Source organism: Oncorhynchus kisutch, linkage group LG13 (assembly GCF_002021735.2).
Source record: "Oncorhynchus kisutch isolate 150728-3 linkage group LG13, Okis_V2, whole genome shotgun sequence".
Lineage (NCBI taxonomy): Eukaryota > Metazoa > Chordata > Actinopteri > Salmoniformes > Salmonidae > Oncorhynchus > Oncorhynchus kisutch.
In genome coordinates, this window is record NC_034186.2 from 18,035,732 (window position 1) to 18,054,576 (window position 18,845).

Below are 18,845 nucleotides of genomic sequence, written 5' to 3' on the forward strand. Positions count from 1 at the left end.
ATGAAGGAATGGTTAGGTTAGGTAAGATAAAGGAATTGTTAGGTAAGGTAAGGTAAGTTCAAGGAATGGTTAGGTAAGATAAGGTAAGGCAAAGGAATGGTTAGGTAAGGTAAGGTAAAGGAATGGTTAGGTAAGATAAGGTAAGGCAAAGGAATCGTTAGGTAAGGTAAGGTAAAGGAATGGTAAGGTAAGGTAAGGTAAGATGAAGGAATGGTTAGGTAAGGTAAGGTAAGATGAAGGAATGGTTAGGTAAGGTAAGGTAAGATGAAGGAATGGTTAGGTTAGGTAAGGTAAGGAAAAGGAATGGTTAGATAAGGTAAGGTAAAGGAAAGGTTAGGTAAGATAAGGTAAGGCAAAGGAATGGTTAGGTAAGGTAAGGTACAGGAATGGTAAGGTAAGGTAAGGTAAGGTAAGATGAAGGAATGGTTAGGTAAGGTAAGGTAAAATTATGGAATGGTTATGTAAGGTAAGGTGAAGGAATGTTTAGGTAAGGTAAGGTAAGGTAAATTAATGGTTAGGTTAGGTTAAGGTAAGGTAAGGTAAAGAAATTATTAGGTTAGATAAGGTGAAGGAATGGTAAGGTAAGGTAAAGGAATGGTTAGGTTAGGTTAAAGTAAGATAAGGTAAGGTAAAGCAATGGTTAGGTAAGGTAATGTAAACAAAGATATTATTAGGTTAGATAAGGTGAAGGAATGGTAAGGTAAGGTAAGGTAAGGTAAGGTAAAGGAATGGTTAGGTTAGGTTAAGGTAAGGTAAGGTAAGGAATGGTTAGGTAGGGTAAGGTAAGGTAAAGAAATGGTAGGTTAGATAAGGTGAAGGAATGGTTAGGTAAGGTAAGGTAAAGGAATGGTTAGGTAAGGTAAGGTAAAGAAATGGTAGGTTAGATAAGGTGAAGGAAAGGTTAGGTAAGGTAAGGTAAGGTAAGGTAAGGTAAAGGAATGGTTAGGTAAGGTAAGGTGAAGGAATGGTTAGGTAAGGTAAGGTGAAGGAAAGGTTAGGTAAGGTAAGGTGAAGGAAAGGTTAGGTAAGGTAAGACCAGGGAATGGTTACATAATGTGAAGGAATCTTTAGGTAAAGTAAAACGAAAGCAATGTCATGCGAGTGAAGTATGCATGGTACAGATTTAGGACCTTTGGCTAGTAGAAATTGTGGTCTACTAGCCCGGCTGACCAGTGACCAAAATCCTTAAGTTCCATTTCCTCACAGAGAGAGAAAGGACTGGGTCCTGGATGATTTCTCTGTCCGTCTGCAACGTGGAACCACATTCTCTAGTGACAGTCCAGTAAAATGGAACCACATTCTCTAGTGACAGTCCAGTAAGGTGGAACCACATTCTCTAGTGACAGTCCAGTAAGGTGGAACCACATTCTCTAGTGACAGTCCAGTAAGGTGGAACCACATTCTCTAGTGACAGTCCAGTAAGGTGGAACCACATTCTCTAGTGACAGTCCAGTAAAGTGGAACCACATTCTGTAGTGACAGTCCAGTAAAGTGGAACCCGCTCCTTCTTCCTCTCTCTCTCTCATCCCTATTTCACTTTCAGTGACTTTCTAACAGCTCTACTCTATCTCTCTCTTGATCTCCACTCTCTATCCGTCAAGGGAGATTCCTTGGTCACTATGGAGACAGTCTTCATGTCAGCCACTCACTCACACCTCCATCGCCGTGGGAACAGCCACAGAGGGCAGGTAGAGGATGGTGCTGTTTGTGGAAGTGGTTGCTGCAGTGGCTGTGCCGGGGGTGGGGTTTCGCATCGTGGAATAGACGGTCATGGTGGGGGCGGGGCTCAGTTTGGTGCAGATGTTGCTAATGGCTGAACGGTTGAAAAGACTTGTCCGGGAGCGATCCAGGTTCCTGGGCTGGTGCTGTGACCCTCTGCCGGGGATCCGCCCCTCCAGGAAGTAGGTAAGCATCTGTCCTTTGCCCTTGACGCTGACCTTGCCACGGCACACAAAGTCATATTGACCCTTAATGATGCGCTGCACATCTTCTGTCACCTGGGGGTAATGTAGGACACATGATAACAAACGACAGCTGAATGATCACCTGCATAGTGTGTGTGTGCATCTGCGTGCGTTATGTGTGCGTGATTGTGTGTGCGTGTGTCTGTACATTTGTGTGTGTTTGGGGTGCTGTACCTGTATCTTGCCAGGTAGTCCGGTGGTGTCCATCCTGCTGGCCACGTTGACTGTGTTCCCCCAGATATCATACTGAGGCCTCCGTGCTCCAATCACTCCTGCTACTACTGGACCCACATTAATACCTACACACACACACACACACACACACACACACACACACACACACACACACACACACACACACACACACACACACACACACACACACACACACACACACACACACACACACACACACACACATAGAGTCTGCTGACAGTATGGAAGTGTGTACATCAGGCACTACAGTGACTAACTAGCAGGTTCAGGTTCCAAACAAGATACCAAATACAATTGAAACAAAGGTCGGACATTACTAGTTGCCAAAGTCATGGTCACGGTTAAACCCTGCCTATTTCCACAATTTATTTTCTTAAAATCGGATTTGAAACCTAACCCTAACCGTAACCCTAACCTTAACCACACTGCTAACCTTATACCTAACCCTAACCTTAAATTAAGACAAAAAAGCAAATTTATATATATTAAATATATTTATATATATTATATTTATATATATTAATGTATATATGAAAGTATATATGTATATTAATTTTTACGATCAAGACTGTGGCTGTGGTAACTAGTGTCAACCCCTCAGGTCTCCCTGTGACACGCTTCCTGTCACAAGGCTCTTGATGGTGCTGACGGACTGTCAAAGGTCACAGCTTTACGCATTGACTCTCACAACAATCTGTGTGGATCTGTGTGTGTCTGTCTGTGTGTGTTTATTTGTGTGTGTGTGTGTGTTTGTGTGCCTGTTCGTCTGTGTGTATGTGCACATGCATGCATTTGTGTTCGTGTGTGTGTGTTTTCACTCACCCACTCTCAAGACAAAGTCGTTATACGACTGGTAGTTGATGGCATCCAGTACATCATACATCTCAACAGCAAAATCTGCCACTGTGCATAAGTGTGAGGAGGTGGACTTCTTAGCCTTGAAATCACAAGAAAATGGAAAAATGGAAAAAAAGCTATGAAGGAAGTTATCTAATGCAGCTCATACCATAAGGATTTAGAATATTGCCGGCTCACAGACTGTGACGTTTGCATAAAGTTTGGATTTAAGTCTCAAAATGACTGCTTTGTTTGTCCACCTTCGAGGATTTAATGTAATGCCAGAAGAGTGCTTTATAAAGAGCAGACATACTTACACTACAGTAACGTTTAATTCTCTCTCTCTCTCTCTCTCTCTCTCTCTCTCTGTCTGTCTGTCTGTCTGTCTGTCTGTCTCTCTCTCTCTCTTCGTCTCTAAATGTCTCTCTCTCCATCTGTCTTTCTCTCTCTGTCTCTATCTATCTCTCTGTCTCTCTCTCGATCTCTCTCTCTCTCGATGTCTCTCTCGATATCTCTCTCTCAATGTCTCTCACTCTCTCGGTGTCTCTCTCTCTCATATAGAATTTGGAAGGTGGAAACTTCACCTCATGCAAAGAAATCAGTTTCTGAGGACCCTTGGATTTGGGTCTCCAGAAGCGGTTTGTATTGAGGTCACACACACACACACACACACACACACACACACACACACACACACACACACACACACACACACACACACACACACACACACACACACACACACACACACACACACACACACACACACACACACACACACACACACACACTGTATGATATAAAAGTTAAGTGTACCTTGGAGCCAGTGGTAGGTACCAGGCCTACTGCAGCCATGTATGTGCTGCCGATAGTTTTGATCTTCTCAATGTCCTTATAGCACTCTTTGTCCATCAGCTACAGGCAGAGAGAGAGAGAGGTAATTATATATAGGTATACAGAGAGTTATGAGAGAGACGTGACCAGTAAGCATTAGAAATAACAAGCCAGGGTTGGGTTCATTCCAATTGAAGTCAGTCAATTCAGGAAGCGATTTGATTTTTAAAAGAAAAACACAAATGGACAAACGTCAGACATACATAGCTTCTCTTTTTCAGATCATTAAGAAGTCGTTAAAAATAGATCAAATGTTTTCAAGTATGGAATTGGAACTTTTGGAAAGTTTACTTCCTGAATTGACTGCCTTCCATTCAAACCCCAACCCTGTAATCAACTTTCAGCCAAACCAACCTCCTCCCCACAAGAATATCTTCCTCTACCTGAAGAGAGCAATGAATAAACTGTATGATCACACCACCACTATAATATCTGACCAGCTAATGTCAACACTGTCAGTACACATGGAACTAATGTCAACACTGTCAGTACACATGGAACTAATGTCAACACTGTCAGTACACATGGAACTAATGTCAACACTGTCAGTACACATGGAACTAATGTCAACACTGTCAGTACACATGGAACTAATGTCAACACTGTCAATACACATGGAACTAATGTCAACACTGTCAGTACACATGGAACTAATGTCAACACTGTCAGTACACATGGAACTAATGTCAACACTGTCAGTACACATGGAACTAATGTCAACACTGTCAGTACACATGGAACTAATGTCAACACTGTCAGTAAACATGGAACTAATGTCAATACTGTCAGTACACATGGAACTAATGTCAACACTGTCAGTACACATGGAACTAATGTCAACACTGTCAGTACACATGGGACTAATGTCAACACTGTCAGTACACATGGAACTAATGTCAACACTGTCAGTACACATGGAACTAATGTCAACACTGTCAGTACACATGGAACTAATGTCAACACTGTCAGTACACATGGAACTAATGTCAACACTGTCAGTACACATGGGACTAATGTCAACACTGTCAGTACACATGGAACTAATGTCAACACTGTCAGTACACATGGAACTAATGTCAACACTGTCAGTACACATGGAACTAATGTCAACACTGTCAGTACACATGGAACTAATGTCAACACTGTCAGTACACATGGAACTAATGTCAACACTGTCAGTACACATGGAACTAATGTCAACACTGTCAGTACACATGGAACTAATGTCAACACTGTCAGTACACATGGAACTAATGTCAACACTGTCAGTACACATGGAACTAATGTCAACACTGTCAGTACACATGGAACTAATGTCAACACTGTCAGTACACATGGAACTAATGTCAACACTGTCAGTACACATGGAACAGTAGAACATGAAAATAGAGGAGATGTTGGTCCACATTCCAATTGGCACCCTATTCCCTATGCACTGCTTTTGACCAGGGTCCATAGGACTATAAAATAAATAAGGTGCCATAGGGCCCTGGTCAAAAGTAGTGCACTATATAGGAAATCGGGTGCCATTTGGTCTCTGTTGGCAGAAGTATCTGCACTGTTCGTTTTTCAATTATATATTTTTTTGCAAATAAAATAAATAAATGTTGGGCTCTGGACAAAAGCAGTGCACTATATATGGAATAGGGTGCCATTTGGGATGCCTCACCTCGTCAAAGTCTGCGATGATCTCGTTGAGCAGCCTGAGACACTCCACTCCCATGTTGTTGCCGTCCAGCTCAATGTAGAAGTCATTGAAATTAGCGATGGAGGCAAACAGCACTCCTACCTGACTATACGACTGGTAGTACAGGTCCTAACACAGATTCAGACAGGGAACCTAGCAGTTAGATAGGACTATTACAAAGGTATTAACAGGTCCTGAAACAGTTTTTACAAAGGGTTACAGGAACATTTCAGGATTTTACAACTTGACGTTAGATGGTTCATCACCCTGAAAGAACAGTTATTGAAGAGTTAACAGTACCAATCCTAGATCAGATAGGCTCGTTATATACACAGGTCCTGGGACAGTTGTTACATGGTTATAACAGTACAGGTTCTAAAACAGGGAGGCAGATAGGTAGACACGAATCAAGACTTACATAGGGCTGTTGCACAGGTATTAACAGGTCTTCAGACAGTTATAGACGGTTAACAGTACATGTCATAGAACAGATACGAGGAACTGAAAAGTCAGATACGGCTAATACACAGATATGAGCAGGTCCTGAGACAGTTGTTACAGAGGGTTAACAGTACATGTCCTAGAATAGAGGTAGACAGGCAACCAGAGCTAGATAGGGCTATTACACTGGTCCTGGGACAGTTGTTACAGGGGTGGCAGAACAGGTCCTACAGCGCCCTGGCATATTGGTACAGTGCATTGATTGACATAGGGATACATTGGATCGAGAGATGTAACCATTCTACAACATTCCAGGGTTTAAGGGTGACCGCTGTTCCCGGTATCCCTATGGCCATCAACACACTGTACCAATATGACAGGCCACTGCAGGACCTGTACTGTTAACCCTATGTAAAAACTATCCTCTCTCTCCCTTGCTCTAGAACCTGTTCTACCACCCCTGTAACAACTGTCCCAGGGTCACTTCCTGGTTCCACTGTTTACAAAAAAGTAAGTGACGGGAATATACGTGTCCTGGTTGGGAAGTCTACAGGATGTTTGATTTAATCACTTCCTCTTCCTGAGAGGGGGGAGTGGGAGGGTCCTGGGAGTGGAACAGACATCATTAGAACAGATATTGATCAATCAGCAGACACAACGACAGAGAACCTGTCACATCACACCTTATCCAAACCCCAACCAAACCGCAACCAAACCACAAACAAACATCAACCACAACCAAACCAAAATCAAATCTCAAACAAATATCAACCACAACCACAACCAAACCACAACCAAAGTTCAACCAAACCGCAACCAAACCACAATGACCATACAACCTTGGAGGTAAAAGAGGCAATTCTTAACATTTACTGTTCAAAAGCTCTCAGGCAACATCAAAACATGACCACGTCATGATGCGGTCAGATCACACTTCAACCCAAACATGACCTCAAAATGACATGATCACACCAGCCAGCTACTCAAATGCACCACTACCCAAACGGGAGATGACCTAGCAGGGAATGGCAGGGACAGGGGGACAAAGCACAGGGGGAACTGGGGGACAAGGCACAGGTGGGGCAGGTGGAACAGTGGGACGAGGCGTAGGGGGAACAGGGGAATGAGGTGCGGGGGAACGGGGGAATAGGGGGACGAGATGCAGGGAGACAGGGTGATGGGGGGACAGGGAGAGAGGGGGACGGGGGTGAGACTCACCATGTTGCGGGGGTTGGACATGAGGAAGTGCTGCGCAACGTGTGCAGGTAGGAGATTGAACAGGATCCTCTTGTTGTCCAACTTCACCTTCTCCATGTCGCCTCTCTCCTCCTCTGCCTGCACAAAATACATGGAAACAAAAACATGTTACATGTATTAGTATAGTATGGCAACATATTCCTTATATGGCTATGGTCAAAAGTAGTGCACTACATAGGGATAGGGTGCCATTTGGGTTTCAGCCAACAAATAACCAACACACCTAGATACAGACATAATGAAAGAGTGATAGTCCTTTAGTTTGTAGCGATATCCAAAAAGGGGCTTGGTTTTCACTTGGAGCTCACAAAGTAGTCTATTTCAGCTGTAATAGCTTTCCCTCATCACTAGAGGGGGGTAATGACTCACAAACACTAATGACTCACAGACACACATATACGCAAATACACACACAAACACTCACCTGAGTGGCCCACAGGTAGTCTAGGCGTAGTTTGAGGTCCAGTTGTCTACAGTGTAGAGCCAGAGCTACAGTAAACAACAGGAGACCCAGCACTGGATCATACCGCCGAGGGTGGAGCAAACCTCCCCTACACACACACACACACACACACACACACACACACACACACACACACACACACACACACACACACACACACACACACACACACACACACACACACTGCATTAAAACACACGCTTACCAAACTTACCGATAAAGCATACCCTGCCCATATCGAACCACACTCCTCTCACCCCCTCACCCGAGCCCCCGCCGCCTTACCCCACGGCGATGCGGTACCCGCTGGTCTCCATGGCAACGGTGTAAAGGACCGAGAGAAGGAAGAGCAGGAGTATCTTAGGTAGCGAGGAGACGCGGAGGTAAGGGATGACGGTGAGAGTTCCGGCCACGCAGGAGAGGAGAGCGTAGGAAACGTTCGGACACACGCCCTCCGCTACCGTACTGTTCATTGGCCCTGGCTCGCTCGGCGTGTCCATGGAAACAGTCTCCACGGAGCTGCTACTAGAGTTACCTCCCATAATCCAGACCCAGGGTAAACAGCTCACCTGGAGGAGGTAGGAAAAGGGTGAGGGGTAAAAGGGGAAGGAGACGGGTTAAAAAGAGAGGGAGAGATTATGAGGGGAAAGGAGCTCTAATAGTGGAGCTAACCTGCGTTTTAAAGCATGCCTTAGAGTGGCCAGATTTCAAACGTACATGATGACTTCTAAACACACACACTTACCACACATGCTTGGGTGACAGAGTAGGTCAACAGGACTAGAAACACACAGAGCGCTGTTCGGATCTGAATGGTGAGACACCCTGGAAAACACTAAACCGAGGAGAGGGAGATGGAGAACGAAGAGTTGAAGTACCAGTTTATCTCAATGATAGATTTATGCATCTTGTCATTACTGGCGAGCGGAAAAGAGAACAGAGTCTGAAAAGAGAACGAGTCTCTCTCTGTAAGAGGAGTAAAATTACTGGAGGGGGACGGGCAGTAAGTCCACTCCACAGACACCACACTACTATAGAGGAGGAGAGGGAGACTATTCCCTATTTAGTGCACTACTTTAAAGCAGGGCCTATAGGTATGACCCTGTGTTTTGTTGGTAACACTTTACTTGACACCCAGCATCATAACACGTTATGACACAGTCATAACCATGTCATAATATGTCATAACAGCTGACATAACTTGTCATAATATGACCAATATGTTTACACCCGTTGTGACATATATTGCGTTATTTTATGGCTGGTTATGACACCTACAAAAAAAATAGCTTTTATGACCATCATAATCATATAAGCCAGATAGGCCTATCACGTACATGTCTTTATATCAGTCATCATATATCAGTCACAAAGAGGGTGTCTTGTCCTGCTCCTGCATTCATCCCAGTCATCAGCAACAGAGCACAGGGGTAGGTGCATGTCTGACATTAGTGTGTGCTCAATTACAATGATAATTTAACATGGTCAATTTCATTTTTTATATATAACAAACATACCATTGATATGGTGTAATGGAATGTTTTTCCTTATGTGGTAGGTTTTGTGGGTTTTGACACTCTTATAAAGATGTCATAACCAGCCATGAAATAATGGTCTAAATATATACGTCATTACAGTACTATGACCATATTATAACAGGTTATGTATGACACGTTATGTCAGCTGTTCTGACATATTATGACATGGTTATGACCACGGGTGTCAACTAAAGGGTTCCCTAATAGGTAGACTAGCACTAGGTAGGCAGACTTCCCTACCTGAACACTTGTGATGTAAAGATACATCACACAGACCACATGGAAGCACAAACACATCACCAGCAACAGCAGCACCAACAGTCCCCTAGAGAGATAGAGAGAGCAAGAGAGAGAGAGAGAGAGAGAGAGAGAGAGAGAGAGAGAGAGAGAGAGAGAGAGAGAGAGAGAGAGAGAGGGAGAGGGAGAGAGAGAGAGAGAGAGAGAGAGATAGAGAGGGAGAGAGAGAGAGAGAGAGAGAGAGATAGATATATAGAGCGAGAGAGAGAGAGAGCGAGAGAGAGAGATAGAGGGAGAGAGAGAGAGAGAGAGAGAGGGAGAGAGAGAGAGAGAGAGAGAGGGAGAGAGGGATTGATAGATATATATATATAGAGAGAGAGAGAGATAGAGAGAGCGAGAGAGAGAGATATAGAGAGGGAGAGAGAGATAGATATATATATATAGAGAGAGAGAGAGAGAGAAAAAGCAAGAGAGAGAGAGAAAGAGAGAGGGAGAGACAGATATATATAGAGAGAGATAGATATATATATATATATATATAGAGAGAGAGAGATAGAGAGAGAGAGATATAGAGAGGGAGAGAGAGATAGATATAGAGAGAGAGAGAGATAAAGAGAGAGAGAGAGATATAGAGAGGGAGAGAGAGATAGATATATAGAGAGATAGATAAAGAGAGAGAGATATATATATATAGAGAGGGAGAGAGAGAGAGATAGATATAGAGAGAGAGAGATAAGTACGTAGTGACTTATCAACTTCTCTAATGTCTTGTTTCTTTCGAGATGTCTCTTTGTGTGTGTGTGTTCATGTGTGTATGTGTTTATGTTTATGTGTGTGTGCAACAAGATATCAAGTTCTGGCTTCAGTGTTCAACGTTTGTCCAGGGAGGGGGATAAACGTTGAGTTTTAACAGTTAAATTGAGTAATTCATTCTGATTGGTTAAGTTGAGATAGGGTTTTGATTGGTTAAGGTTTTGATAGGGTTAAAAGCCCAACGTGCCACTGGGACTGAACCCTCAGAGCCGGAGTTCTAGCAAGCCGTGAGCCTACTAGTGTTGTCACGATATCAACATGTTGACTTCGATACCAATACCAGGTTTAGTATCACCATACTTGACACCAAAACTATATTCATTACCAAAACGATACCACGCCAAAAAAAATAAGCATATTAGCTGAAGTCACAGAATAACTAATGGAATTCCACCATTGTAATAATGTGTTGATAACTGGTAGAACAACAAAAAAAACTAATAGAATACCTTCTATTCTATAATAAATGTATTTTCTAAATGAAGAAAAAAAACATTAAATAACACAAAAAGATCTTACATCTTACAGTTGTGTCAAGTTGGCTGGATGTCCTTTGGTGGTGGACCATTGTTGATACACATGGGAAACGGTTGAGCGTGACAAACCCAGCAGCGTTGCAGTTCTTGACACAAACTGGTGCGCATGGCACATATTACCATACTCCGTTCAAATGAACTTCAATCTGTTGTCTTGCCCATTCACCCTCTGAATGGCACACATACACAATCCATGTCTCAACTGTCTCAAGGCTTAAAAACGTTTCTATAACCTGTCTCCTTCCCTTCATCTACACTGATTGAATGGCATTTAACAAGTGACAGCAATAAGCGATTATAGTTTTCACCTGGTTTCACCTGGTTTCACCTGGTCATCTATGTCATGGAAAGAGCATGGGAAGTGCTTCATGTTTTGCACACTCAGTGTATATTGCTGTCATAGCTAAGTTATGAGTGCATAATAATTGTTCATGTTATTGTCACTTAAAAATAATTCAAATTGAGTTGCTAGTAGAATAACGTTACAATGCAAATGTCATGTGTAAAATTTTAGAACTAAACCTACCTTGCACTGCACTGCTTTGTATAACATTTTGCTTAGTTGTTTTGGTGGGCTGACCCTCATCATCTGCTCTGTAATCAAAGTATTCCCATAGTTCATATCTGCAGCCAGTTTTGCCAACAAGCTGCGGGCGTGGAGGGATGATGTTTTCGTTAGAAGAAGCCATGCTGTTTGCATTTTCTTTCTCCTCTCGCTTATTTCTCAAAAGTGGCTCGCGTTGTGTCAGCTGCATGCACAAGCACATCCTGACTAGCTACTGCCCCCTTGAGAAGATCCAGACAAACTACTAGACAGACTCGATCCTCTCAATGGGTATATGACGTGAGAAACGTTTGACAGAACGAAAGCAACAAAAATTCTAGTACCGAATCATTTTTTCATGTTCTAGTATTGACAAAGTACCAACGTTTTGGTATACATTGCAACAATAGAGCCTACTTGATGGTAATAGTGCTCACCGTTGCCCCTAGTGGATGGTATTGGAGGCATCTCCTAACGTCCTGGGGACCTGGATAAACATCCAATACTGCTTTGGATCTGGTGTGTGTGTGTGTGTGTGTGTGTGTGTGTGTGTGTGTGTGTGTGTGTGTGTGTGTGTGTGTGTGTGTGTGTGTGTGTGTGTGCCTACGTGCGTGCGTGTGTGCGTGTGTGTGTGTGCGTGTGTGTGCCTACGTGCGTGCGTGTGTGCGAGCGTGCGAGCGTGTGTGTACGTACGTACTGTGGTATCATCAGAAGATAGATAAGGCCAAAGAGAGCAGCAAGGACCAGAGAGACAATCACTGCACTGATGAAATTACCATCATACTCCTGGTTATACTAGAGAGAGAGGGAGGGAGAGAGAGAGAGAGAGAGAAAGAGAGAGAGAGAGAGAGAGAGAGCGAGAGAGAGAGCGAGAGAGAGAGAGAGCGAGAGAGAGAGAGAGCGAGAGAGAGCGAGAGAGAGAGAGAGAGAGAGGGGTGAAGAGAGAGAGAGAGAGTAGTGATTACTGACATGTAATTAATTAAAGAAGCATCTGAAACTGTTTTTCATCGATTCCAGAGTTGAGATTGATCTTTTAAATGTCAGGCAATCTACAGAGAGAGAGAGAAAGAGAGAGAACAAGAGAGAGAGAGAGAGAGAGAGAGAGAGAGAGGTGGGGCAAAATATGAGTTGCAGTTAAACAAATGTAACAATTATGTAAACACTGTAGCCAAAGGACAGTCAGTCTATGTGGAACCATACTGACCGAAAGAACCCTTCGAGCCCTTTAATGGTTCTTTACAATTCAAAAAATTGTTATTTCCTTTAGTGATAAATTATTTTAAATGTAGGGGCTGCGGCTAATCAGAATATTTGGGGTGTGGTTTGCGCGCAGGTCTTTTTGTGCAGCCATGAGTGACAGTGTCATTCCAGTGTAATATGGCTATTAAACTGGAAGAAAATCCCTGCATGGTTCTACAAAGAATCTTTGAAATTGAAAAATATTCTTTGTAGAAACATTCTCCATAAAGGTTCTATAAAGAACCCTGAAGTGCCTTCAGAAAGTATTCACACCACTTTACTTGTCCCACGTTCTGTTGTATTACAGCCTGAATTTAAAATGGATTACATTTAGATTCTGTGTCACTGATCTACACACAATACACCATAATGTCTAAGTAGAAATATGTTTTTAGAAATGTTTATAATCTAACAATGAATGAAAAGCTGAAATGTGTTGAGTCAATAAGTATTCAACCCTCTTGTTATGGCCTAAATAAGTTCAGGAGTAAAATCATCTTTAACAAGTCACATAAGTTGCATGGACTCACTGTGTGTAATAATAGTGTTTAACATGATTTTTTTTTTGTACCCCACACATATGATGATCTGTAAGGTCACTCAGTTGAGCAGTGAATTTCAAGCACAGATTCAACCATAAAGACCAGGGAGGTTTTCAATGGTTCGCAAAGAAGGGCACCTATTGGTAGATTGGTAAATATATAAAAAACAAACACTGAATATCCCTTCGAGCAAGGTGAAGCTACTAATTACACTTTGGATGGTGCAGCCCAGGCCACGTGGAGACGCTGGGATCCGAGCTCGGGCGAGAGCCAAAGCCACCCTACCATCCCTCCCAGTCCAGAACCCGCGCCAAGGGAAGGGAGAAGTGGAAGGAGTGGGCCCCCTACCCTACCCAGTCCTCAGAGAGTCACAGATACACCTACCGTTTACCCATGCTTCATTGGTCTGTTTCGCTTGATGGCCCTCCGACCTGCACTTGTTAGATGGCCCTCCGATCTGCACTTGTTAGATGGCCCTCCGACCTGCACTTGTTAGATGGCCCTCCGATCTGCACTTGTTAGAGGGCCCTCCGATCTGCACTTGTTAGATGGCCCTCCGACCTGCACTTGTTAGATGGCCCTCCGATCTGCACTTGTTAGATGGCCCTCCGACCTGCACTTGTTAGATGGCCCTCCGATCTGCACTTGTTAGATGGCCCTCCGATCTGCACTTGTTAGATGGCCCTCCGACCTGCACTTGTTAGATGGCCCTCCGATCTGCACTTGTTAGATGGCCCTCCGACCTGCACTTGTTAGATGGCCCTCCGACCTGCAACCATTTTCTACGGGTATATAAACTCAGTAAAAAAAGAAATGTCCTCTCACTGTCAACTGTGTTTATTTTCAGCAAACTTAACATATGTACATATTTGTATGAACATAACAAGATTCAACAACTGAGACATAAACTGAACAAGTTTCACAGAGATGTTACTAACAGAAATGGAATAATGTGTCCCTGAACAAAGGGGGGGCCTTACAACAGGCCTACAAGCCCTCAGTCCAGCCTTTCTCAGCCTATTGCAGACAGTCTGAGCACTGATGGAGGGATTGTGTGTTCCAGGTGTAACTCGGACAGTTGTTGTTGCCATTCTGTACCTGTCCCGCAGGTGTGATGTTTGGATGCACCGATCCTGCGCAGATGTTGTTACACGTGGTCTGCCACTGCGAGGATGATCAGCTGTCCGTCCTGTCTCCCTGTAGCTCTGTCTTAGGCGTCTCACAGTACGGACATTGCAATAGTCCTCATGCCTCCTTGCAGCATGCCTAAGGCACGTTCACGCAGATGAGCAGCGACCCTGGGCATCTTTCTTTTGGTGTTTTTCAGAGTCAGTAGAAAGGCCTCTTTACTGTCCTAAGTTTTCATAACTGTGACCTTAATTGCCTACCGTCTGTAAGCTGTTAATGTCTTAACGACCGTTCCACAGAAGCATGTTCATTAATTCTTTATGGTTCATTGAACAAGCATGGGAAACGGTGTTTAAACCCTTTACGATGAAGATCTGTGGAGTTATTTGGAATTTTACGAATTATCTTTGAAAGACAGGGTCCTGTGTTCCCTTTTTGTTGCCCGTTTTACTGTCGTCCTGGGCTTATAGATCGAGTCAATCCTTCATCAGATGAACCGCAACATGTCGGCTAAAGAGATTTCCTTCCTGAATGCATTTGAAAGTGTTTAATATTGTGATAGTGAAGAGCAAAACTCCTCTCAAGAGAATTAACATTACAGTCACACCAACTGGTAGGCTTATCATACAACTGTACAAAATGGTAAGAGAACTGGGGAAGAATGTTACCCCTCTACATACACATTTCTTTACCGGAATCTCTAAATGTAAATACTGGCAGATCCATAAAATGTCCTTGTACAGTAGTAGATCTAAGTAAATTAGAGGATTCTAAATTCCTATCTAAGGGGCTTTTATACAATTATATATTATAATGCAGGGTGAATAAAATGTATATGTTTATTAAGTAGTCTTCATTGTCTCAGATCAGCGCGAAACGGTGCTAAAATAGTTGACCACACGGGGGGAGGCTATTGCTTGTTGGGGGGGATTTTCCCACCTACAGTAGCCGGGCTATTAATTTAATCGTTGGAGAACAGATCGGCTCTCTTTAACAAGCGTTACTGTGTGTGTTTCGATATTTTCTCTCTCTCTCTCTCTCTCTCTCTCTCTCTCTCTCTCTCTCTCTCTCTCTCTCTCTCTCTCTCACTCTCTTTCTCTCTCACTCGCTGTCTTGACCTCTGAATGCTCGGCAATGAAAAGCCAACTGGCATTTATTCCTAAGGTGCTGACTGGTTGCACCCTCTATAACCACTGTTTATACTATTTGACCCTGCTGGTCATCATTTTTTACATTGTATTCAATTTCCAGTGAGACTATTCAAGCCATCGACTCACTGATGAATGAAGATGAAGGGCGATCGCCAAATGCAGTCTGGAATCTGCTAGCATCACAGCACAACATCAACATCGCTCTAATCACAGTCAGATCAGGGACTGTAGTGATGCCTCTTGCACTGAGATGCAGTGCCTTAGACTACTGCTCCACTCGAGAGCCATGACCAATATGACCAATATGTATATATTTATGTTTCAGAACATTAACCATGTGTGTTCTCTTGTTTTGTACTGTTCTGTAGTTTCGAACCAATGATTTACCAAGATGACATTGAATGTTCCTGAGTGGCCTAGTAACAGTTTTGACTTAAATCATCTTGAAAATCTAGGGCAAGACTTGAAAATGGCTGTCTAGCAATGAACAACAACCAAATTGACAGAGCTTGAAGAATAAAAAAATTAATAATGTGCAAATATTGTACAATCCAGGTGTGCAAAGCTCTTAGAGACTTACCCAGAAAGTGTTTCATTTTCCATAAATGTGATACATTTTTGGAACTTTTCTTCATTACAGAGTATTTAGTGTACATTGACTAAAAATGACAATTAAATCCATTTTAATCCCACTTTGTAACACAACAAAATGTGGAAAAAGTCAAGGGGCGTGAAAAAGTCAAGGGGCGTCAAGGGGTTGTTTATAGAACCTTCAAGAAAAGGTTCCATATAGCATCAAAAAGGGTTCCGCTATGGTTACAAGCCAAAGAACCCTTATTTGGCAACATATAGAACCATTTGTTTTTAGTGTGTACCGTCCAATTTTTTTTTATCAGATTAGATACTTTTGAAAAACTAGATGACCTCTAGATGATTACTTCTTGGATCACATTTAGAAAGGATGTTTGTGAAAAAATACATTACAACACCTTTGTGTTTTCTCAATGACATTCAATTCAGCATTGAAAAAAACATGCAAGTTTAAATTTCTTCCACCTGAGCGAGTCTGACCCCAAGTCAGAAACCACTATGGCGACACAGCAAATGCGTTTAATAGATTATCTTGGTCTTCTTCTAATGCCTGTTAATGGGAAAGTAATCAAAAAGTTACATTTAGAAAGTAACCTACCCAACCCTGCACACACGCACTCACACAGGCACACACGCACTCACACAGGCACACACACACTCACACAGGCACACACGCACTCACACAGGCACACACAGACTCACACAGGCACACACACACTCACACAGGCACACACGCACTCACACAGGCACACACACACTCACACAGGCACACACGCACTCACACAGGCACACACACACTCACACAGGCACACACGCACTCACACAGGCACACACACACTCACACAGGCACACATGCACTCACACACACACACACACACTCACACAGGCACACACGCACTCACACAGGCACACACGCACTCACACAGGCACACACGCACTCACACAGGCACACACGCAACGCACTCACACAGGCACACACGCAACGCACTCACGCAGGCACACACGCAACGCACTCACACAGGCACACACGCAACGCACTCACACAGGCACACACGCACTCACACAGGCACACACGCACTCACACAGGCACACACGCAACGCACTCACACAGGCACACACACACTCCCCCCGGACACACACGCAACACACTCACACAGGCACGCACTCACACAGGCACACACGCAACGCACTCACACAGGCACACACACAATGCACTCACGCAGGCACACACACAAACATACACACATACACCCACACATACATATACACACAATCACAGTTCTTCTGTTCTCTGGGTCTTTGTGTCAGACTCCCACTCACACGAAGGAGAAAGTCATCTGGCGGGCGCATGTGGCTCAGAGGCTCCCAAATCATTAGCAGCACCCCCTCCTGAGAGTGTGGGTGGATCACTTTAAACCCCACAACCAAAGATGACAAGCGTGGGAGAGAGAGAGAGAGAGACCGAGAGAGAGAGAGAGAGAGAGAGAGAGAGAGAGAGAGAGAGAGAGAGAGAGAGAGAGAGAGAAGATGAAGGGAGTCACGAAGCATGCCCCTTCTTTGCCACCCACACACTGAGAAAGAAAGACAGTGAGAAGGCAGATTTTTACAGTGTGTGTGTGTGTGTGTGTGTGTGTGTATGTACTCTACATACCCTGCGCTCCCTGTCTGTGTTCCTGTAGGTGAGTGTGATAAAGTTGAGGTCGGTGGTCTGTGAGTCTGTCTGACGAGCCTCGATTAGCCGGCCAATGTAGCGGTTAACCCGTGTACCAGGCGGGTGCTGCACGGACCCCGAGAACGACGTCCGGCTACGCACCTTCTCCGATGCCGTCCGCAACGCACGCCTCTGTCAGGGACACGGGACAGAGGACAATGTGCTAATATTAGGACAGCATCAGAGTCACAAGGACTTGAACCCCATCCACAGGAGAACCTGGAAGTGGCCGTTCCACCTTTATACAAATGTTCATTCCAAGGTTTAATGAGTTCTTATACTGTAGGTCCTACAGCTTATATAGTTTAGTCGCAAACAGTTATTGGAATAAATAATGAATCATGGCATACAGGAAACATATAGGAAACATACACTCAGCGGCCAGTTTATTATGTATACACATATAGTACCGGGTCGGACCCCCCTTTGCCCCCAGAACAGCTTGAAAGAAAAAATTCCCCACACCATTGACACCAGACAGGATGGGTCCATGGACCTAAGACAAATTCTGACTCTGCCATCAGCATGACGCAACAGGAACCAGGATTCGTCGGACCAGGCAATGTTTTTCCACTCCTCAATTGTCCAGTGTCTGTGATTGCGTGTCCACTGGAGCCACTAATAAACTGGCCACTGAGTGTATAACAACTGTATTGGTAAGAATAACATTCCTTTCAATTGGTAATGCCCTTGTTAGTGTATCAAATGGTGAGACTGTGGGTGTATCAAACGGCAAACCATGCCAATACATCCTCCAACATCGGCTTCGAGGGCATTATCACTTCATTATCACTATTATACAACGGGTTAACAACATATTCAAATATTTTTATAAAAAAATATATTTGGATTAATTTATTCATACTATTTCATCCTTCCACAAGATATAGTCCCGACACAACTCTAGGGTTGCTACCCAAGCTGACTGGTTATTCGTTCTGTCAGTTCGGTTGCCAGAGAGGCCACCCAGTCATTAAGTCATTCGTTCTAAATGTTCTATTGCCATACTACTGGCTGGCAATGTTCTTATGCCAAACAGTGCAGCCAGAATAACAA

The 18,845-nt window shown here is 43.7% G+C and overlaps 1 protein-coding gene across 1 annotated transcript in view; it reads right to left on the reverse strand.

Annotated features, from left to right (window-relative positions):
* Positions 1-933: 933 nt before the first annotated feature.
* adcy1a (adenylate cyclase 1a) overlaps positions 934-18,845 on the reverse strand; it is a 306,215-nt gene continuing 288,303 nt past the window's right edge. Inside the window, exons 9-20 of the mRNA XM_031785710.1 lie at positions 17,730-17,921; positions 12,125-12,222; positions 9,538-9,622; positions 8,505-8,594; positions 8,045-8,328; positions 7,721-7,847; positions 7,258-7,374; positions 5,581-5,727; positions 3,834-3,932; positions 3,003-3,117; positions 2,139-2,263; positions 934-1,997 (exon numbers count right to left, since the gene is read on the reverse strand). Of these exons, the coding sequence (XP_031641570.1) occupies positions 1,650-1,997; positions 2,139-2,263; positions 3,003-3,117; positions 3,834-3,932; positions 5,581-5,727; positions 7,258-7,374; positions 7,721-7,847; positions 8,045-8,328; positions 8,505-8,594; positions 9,538-9,622; positions 12,125-12,222; positions 17,730-17,921 (1,827 nt within the window). The 3' untranslated portion in view covers positions 934-1,649. The remainder of the gene's footprint in view (positions 1,998-2,138; positions 2,264-3,002; positions 3,118-3,833; positions 3,933-5,580; positions 5,728-7,257; positions 7,375-7,720; positions 7,848-8,044; positions 8,329-8,504; positions 8,595-9,537; positions 9,623-12,124; positions 12,223-17,729; positions 17,922-18,845) is intronic.